This window comes from Papaver somniferum, chromosome 10, assembly GCF_003573695.1.
Source record: "Papaver somniferum cultivar HN1 chromosome 10, ASM357369v1, whole genome shotgun sequence".
Taxonomy (NCBI): Eukaryota; Viridiplantae; Streptophyta; class Magnoliopsida; order Ranunculales; family Papaveraceae; genus Papaver; species Papaver somniferum.
Window position 1 is genome coordinate 44,552,789 of NC_039367.1, and position 6,565 is coordinate 44,559,353.

At 35.0% G+C, this 6,565-nt stretch overlaps 2 protein-coding genes and 1 non-coding gene across 3 annotated transcripts; all 3 read left to right on the top strand.

Annotated features, from left to right (window-relative positions):
* Positions 1–421: 421 nt before the first annotated feature.
* Positions 422–504, top strand: LOC113319888. Its single transcript, XR_003345864.1, has one exon. It is a non-coding gene; the product is annotated as a small nucleolar RNA U36a (small nucleolar RNA).
* A 468-nt stretch (positions 505–972) lies between these two features.
* Positions 973–1,657, top strand: LOC113315577. The gene is made up of 2 exons (XM_026563840.1): positions 973–1,329; positions 1,427–1,657. The coding sequence occupies exons 1-2, from the start codon at positions 973–975 to the stop codon at positions 1,655–1,657; spliced, it is 588 nt and encodes a 195-aa protein (XP_026419625.1).
* A 70-nt stretch (positions 1,658–1,727) lies between these two features.
* Positions 1,728–2,234, top strand: LOC113315578 (protein ALP1-like). Its single transcript, XM_026563841.1, has one exon. It carries the CDS (start codon positions 1,728–1,730, stop codon positions 2,232–2,234), a length of 507 nt encoding a protein of 168 aa, XP_026419626.1.
* The last annotated feature ends 4,331 nt before the right edge of the window (positions 2,235–6,565 follow it).

Sequence of the window (6,565 nt, forward strand, 5' to 3'; positions counted from 1 at the left end):
AACTCAGGAACAATAATTTCTTCCACAAGAACTCTAACTTTCATTTTCAACAGTACCTATTTCTTCTTCTCCCGACTCAATCAACTACAGTATTATCAGCGTTTCCCTTTGATTCAACTAATAAGAACTTTCAAGGTATAATTCGTTCACCAATTTCATTTAAATTGATTTCGGTAATTTTTTAGTTTTATGATAAAATTAGCTTATGCATGTGTATGTTGGGTTTATGATATAATCCATGAAATCATCTTTTAACTGTCTCTTGATTGTGTTATGTTTTTTTTTACTTACTGATCTAATTACAACTTTAGTTTTTCGTTGGTTTTTGCCTTTAAAAGTTCTGGCTGCACTTTTAACTATTGAATCTAAAATTGTGTTAGATTATGAGTACATGTTTATGTTTAGTCTTTGATCGTAAAGTTGGCTATGATTACAAAATACCCGCGCTTCTGAGAGTTATCTGTGAAGCTAAATAAAAATGGTTGAATTTCTTGATATGATCCATTATTTATAGTTATTGAATCTAAATTTGTGTTAGATTATGAGTACATGTTTTCATAATGATTTGGCCTGTAATGCTTTTATTTTTCTTAATTCTGTGGTGTTTCAGAGCCTTAGATAATGGTCTGTTGAAACCCTGTGACTGTATGATTGTTAACATAAGTTTGATAACATGTCCTTCAAATGATATTTGACTTGAGACACCCTGTGGCTGTATGATTGTTTACTGTTTTATCATCCGTGTATGTATAGTCATGTATGGTTGACCATTTTGTTCTTATCCTTTTCAAATTCAGACCCACTTCCAGTATGGCACCTCTAGTCTTGACAAAAAAAAGAAAACTTGAAATGATGACAGACAATATCCGAACAACGATGGATGATGTAACTTTATTTTACATTTATTTCTATTCATATGTCTTACGTCATCAAAGCTGTGTGTTAAGAGCTAATGATCGTTTTGAATTAACTATGGTACGATTGTGGGTGATGGAAGATTTGGTATACAAAAGTGACACCAAATGTAAATCCCAACTTCGTCTCGATAGACGCACTTTTAGAATTCTTTGTCATAAGTTGCGCACTGTTAGTGGACTAGAAGATAATAGGAATTGTGATGTCGAAGAAATGGTGGCGATATTTTTATATGTAATTGCGCATCACCATAAGAATAGAGTTGTGGGTTTTCAATTCAAGCGATCAGGAGATACGATTAGTAGACATGTGAACACGGTGTTGAAAGGAGTTATTAGGCTTCAAGGAGAGTTGTTAAAAGAACCGGTAGCAGTCTCTACAAGTTCTGTTGACCAGAGATGGAACTGCTTTAAGGTATGGGATTGTCTCAAATGAAATATTATAACCTTTTTAATCTTATATGTCATGAATATCACTAATGAACTATTAACATCACCTTGTTTACCTTTAGAACTGCCTAGGGGCATTAGATGGAACACATATTAGTGTCCACGTTGCAACAGCAGACAAGCCTAGGTATCGTACAAGGAAAAGCGCAATTGCTACCAATGTCTTAGGTGTATGTTCTCAAGACTTGGAGGTTATATATGTATATCCTGGATGGGAAGGATCAGCTGCTGATTCTCGTGTTCTTAGGGAAGCCATTTACAAAAAAAAATGGCTTAAAAGTTCCACATGGTAAGTTTGTTAGAGTATTATAACTTGAATCTGCGGATTAGCAAGTGTTTTTCATGTTTTTTATTAAGATAGTGATGGTTGTTTACATGCTTACTTGTTTAGGTTACTATTACCTTGTTGATGCCGGTTATCCAAATAGTGGAGGATTTCTTGCTCCCTTTAGAGGTCAACGTTATCATTTGAAGGAATGGGGGCGAGATCGTCTAGAACCCAGGACAGCTGAAGAATTGTTCAATATGAAACATTGTAGGGCTAGGAATGTGATTGAAAGAGTTTTTGGATTGTTGAAAATGAGATGGGCAATACTTAGGGGTCCCTCATGGTATCCTGTGAACATACATTGCCGTTTTATCATGGCCTGTTGTTTGATACATAACCTTATTAGGAGAGAAATGCCTATGGATGAATTTTTACCGGAAGATGAATATGAAGATGGACCAATTAATTTGGTTTCTCCTCAAGAAAGTCGAATGATCGAACATGTCGATTCCTCGAATTATTGGGATGTTCAGAGAAAGGAGTTAGCTGATCAAATGTGGGAAAGATGGACTGCACTTAGACGTAGGCGCATAGTTAGTTAAAATGATTTCATCATTTTCCTGTATTAGCTTACATTTTTTATAACTTCCATTTGTACTGAACTGGGTATGGAATATGCGCTTTCCTGATTTCGGTTCAACTTCAAGAACCTGTTTCCTGTATTAGCATGTAATCGGAAAAGGTATGCTGTTTAAGTTCATTTAATTGTTTTAGTAGACTTTTCGGCCTCTTAGATCAGGTATATTTTGTTGAGTGCTACTTATCCTCTTGATACGCGAACAATTTTAACAAGGGTGTGAGTTTTGAAACACTTCATAATGGATCGTTTTGTGTCATTATAGCAGGCACCAATAATATCATTTCATGATCTTGAGAACAATTATAAATTGAAGTGTTATAACTGTTCTTTAACTTGTGTATTTACTATTGAGGCTCCTTGTGAAACCTGGAATAACACTCCAGCTAAGAAACCTTGAACCTCGAATCAGTCATAAATTCAATACTGGGGAGATGATCTAAGGAACCTTGAATCTCGAATCAGTCATAAATTTGGTTCCCAGTTTCAACTCAAGTTTTCTTTTGTGACTCAATCGGATCTGAAATGGGTAATCCTTTTATCTGGTTTCAGCTCCATTCACTTGTGACCTAATCTGATTTCTTGTGATTGTTCTGCATTCTTCAGCTTTACTTAAAATAGTGTTTTGCTTGTGTATTATTGGCTGGTAGTCAAATGGAACAGTTCCTAATTCATACAATTATTGTTAGCTTAGAGTCTCTTCCGCCTCTTGATTTAAGCTGTAATTCTCCCACTGGTGTTGTTCCTAATCAAATGGGTAATCATAGAAATCCTGGATTGAATGACATGATTTAAAACTTGGGTGTTGAAATAGACAAGACTAGAATAAAGTGTTATTAATTGTGTTCTGACCTTTCTAAATGGAATTAAGTCGCAGGCATTGGTCTAATATCTTTAGTTCTAGGTCTGCAACTCTCAGATTACTGCACTGTTATTGCACTGATACTCAGTGCACTGTTTATTTTAACTGCACTGTTACTGCACTGATTCTCAGTGCACTGTTTATTTTAACTGCACTGATACCCAATTTGTGGATTTTGCAGTCTCATCCAAGTATAAAGGGAGTGTATGGGAAATTTTTTCCTCATTTGGACGCATTGGTTGAAATATTTGCTGAAGATAGAGCAAATGGTAAAGGAGCTGCTTCTTTAGCTGAAGAGTTGGAAGAGATAGATAAAGAAGATGAGCAAGAAAGGGAGAACGAAACAAAACAGGAAACTGAACAAGAACAAAGTAACCAATCTGGATCAGTGGACGAAGCCAATAACAGTAATGATAAAGGTAGGAGGAGGAAGAGGGTTAGATCATCTTCTTTAGATGTTGTATCTGGTGAATCAAGTGGTGATTCGAATGGTCTTAATCTGATGGCTAATTCTTTCAGCAAGTTTGTATCAGGCGCTCTTTCACATTTTGAAGCAATTCGTAGTACATTGGCCCAAGAATCAGACACCAACAAACAGTTGTTTGAGGAGCTACAGAAGATTGATGGTCTTACTGATGATGATGTGATAGATGCTGCTTCGATTATACTTGATTCATCTACGAAGACCAAAATGTTTTTCGGGATGGAAGAAGGGAAGAGGGCTCACTATGTGAAGAATAGAATACTCAAGTAGTAGTGAAAAAAAGAAGCTTCAGAAGATGGCAAGACCTCTTGATGACAAATCTAGGTTCAAATTTATTTTGAAATTTGTTTTGAAATTTAACTCTTCATACACAAGTGGAACAATAGTCATCCATGGTTCAAATTTGTTTTGAAATTTTGAATTCTTAAATTTTTGAGTTTTAGCTTTATTAGAAGTTTCAAGGATATTTAAGTAAATAATAGATTTGAATTACAATGGAATCCAATTATCCCAACCAAACAGATTTTGTTTTACCATGTAATCCTTTTCTTGGAATCCAATTCTAGGAATTGGATTACCCTGTAATCCAATTCCTGAGGTTTGAAAAACTTGAACCGAACAAATAGTAAGTATGGCTCTTGGAGAAGGTTTATTGAGAGTATATATGTTGATAATGGTGTTGAAATGGACCTGAAGTGGATTGTTATATGTGGTTTCATAATGAAATGATGTTGCAGGTTTGATTGTAATATCTGGATTTAGCATTAAATGTTATTAGTGAAGTAAGAATGCTACAACTTAGTTAGCTGGTGTGGTGTAAAGTAGTGTTGAACTGCAGCTGGCGTTTGAGAAGATATATTCTAGTTGAATGAGATGTTGGGACTGAAGTTATAAAAGAGGATTAGATCCATGTGTTGAGTTGAATCTCTAAAGGAAAGCTTGTAGCTACTGCGATTGCAGGTAACCTGTATTGCTTTTGTAAATCAATTCAGAGTTTATAAATTGAAATGAATGTTTTAATGTAACGAAATAGATTGAAATTGAACTGATGTTAGAATTGTAGTTGGGTAAGAACCTTTGGTTTGTCTGTCTGAACTTATTCAGTCTGATTCAGTTTTATTTAGCTGACTCAGTTAATCTGACTGAGTCGGGTTGACCCTGTTAAACTGAGTTGACTCGTGTGACCAGATTGTTGACTAGACTTAACCCTGGACTTGACTTGACCCTTATTTCTGACTTACGTTGACTGTTAGTTGACCAGTGACTATTAATTTGACCGCTAGTGACCGTTAGTTGACCCTAATGGACCAGGCCTTGTGTAATGGGCCTGTTTAGTTTACATGGGCTTAGATTTAGTATTCCTATTTGATTTAATGGACCTTTATGGTCTGAATCAGCATTTGTTTCCTTCTACAAAGTTGTAGATGTTCATAAGACTTAGACAATGGATTATAGAACCAGCCCAACTGAATTGGTAAACATTAGCTATGCTAAAGACAGAAAATGAAAAGGTGTAAGGTCATAAATGGGCTTAGAACCATTAGATAGACTTGTATGATTCTTGTATGAGACTTTTGGCTAGATTCTTAGACTTCTTGTATGACTAACAGTTAGTCAATATTAACAACGATCGATTCAAAGGATGAACCGGTGGATCGTGGATCTCGAGGTAGACGTGGCTTGTCATCAAAATAGGTGGGAATAAATTTGACTCTTTTGTAACCATTATTGTTTCTTTTACAAAAGTTTATGCTTAACAAACCCATGCATTGTCTGTACGTGCATTTCATGCTTTGTTTAAGTTGCATTATGATAATTATGCTGATTATGTGAATCTTTCGACGATTTGGAAAGGACTTGTAATGTTTTGTTTGTCATTATGAATTGTTATGGGAAATGAGAATTTCCACTAGTGGTATATATGATACGCTCCTTCACAATTATATCTACATGAATTCAGCTTCTATGCTTATTACGGGTCATCATGGTTTTGGTGTTGTTATCAATAGCTATTGAGTGTGGTTAGCACGAATATTATACATTGTTTGAAGAAGGATTTTGTCCATATACATATTGTTTATTTTAGTGACTTGGTCACTATTTATTGTTTGGGAAAACATTATTGTTTTCCAACTCTTGTCATGATTACTTGAAAGTTAAATGTTATTCCCGCTGGGTACCCCTTTTAGGGATGATGTGCTCACTCATTCCCACTTTCAGTTTCAGAGACAGATCAGAATTGCGCAGCGAAAGCTTCGAGGATTTGAGTCCGTTAGTTGGTTAACTTCGGATATATTTATTATGTTGCATATTGTATTTGTAAACCAAAACTATTATATATGTATCATCTGAGAGGAATTCTTGTATATCTGTTTCAGAGAGGGGCTAGTTTTGGTTAAGTTTTATAGCAGATTTCTTAATTGAATGTTTAAGTAAATGATTTCGATTCTTAGCTAGTGCCTCTTTTTTTAGTTAATCTCTTGGATTAGTCAGCTGCTAGCTTAGGGGGCGTTACACAGTACTCCTTTCGTTCATTCTAGATGCGAAAGCCGTTGAAATATAATCCTCTTTTCCTTCCCTCAATTCACAGTAATTAGTTCAAAAAGAATTATCACTAGTAGAGTTATAAATTACTCCCTGGGAGGCCATCGGGGCCAGACTCCAAATTTCTTTAGCAAATGCACAATCGAAAAAAAGATGATGAGTTGTTTCTATGGCATGCAGATAAAAAAATACATCTAATTGTATGTTAAGGATTGATCATAGATTTTGCCTTGTAGGTAATACATCTTGAATGCTTCCAGATAAACAATTTGATTCTTTGAAAAGTATCCATATTTCATTATGATTTCCAGAACTTCTAAGTTTCTGCAGATACAAAATTAAAAGGTTTTGTAGTTTCGTGTATAAAGATTTAACATAGAATTCCCCATTTTTTAGTCAAAGTCCA

What these genes read in the sequence shown, in the direction of transcription:
- LOC113315577 (XM_026563840.1), top strand. Translation starts at nt 973, where the DNA reads ATGGTACGATTGTGGGTGATGGAAGATTTGGTATACAAAAGTGACACC. An exon ending in AGAGATGGAACTGCTTTAAG is followed by an intron (nt 1,330 to 1,426) that starts GTATGGGATTGT and finishes GTTTACCTTTAG; the next exon opens with AACTGCCTAGGGGCATTAGA.
- LOC113315578 (XM_026563841.1), top strand. Translation starts at nt 1,728, where the DNA reads ATGGTTGTTTACATGCTTACTTGTTTAGGTTACTATTACCTTGTTGAT.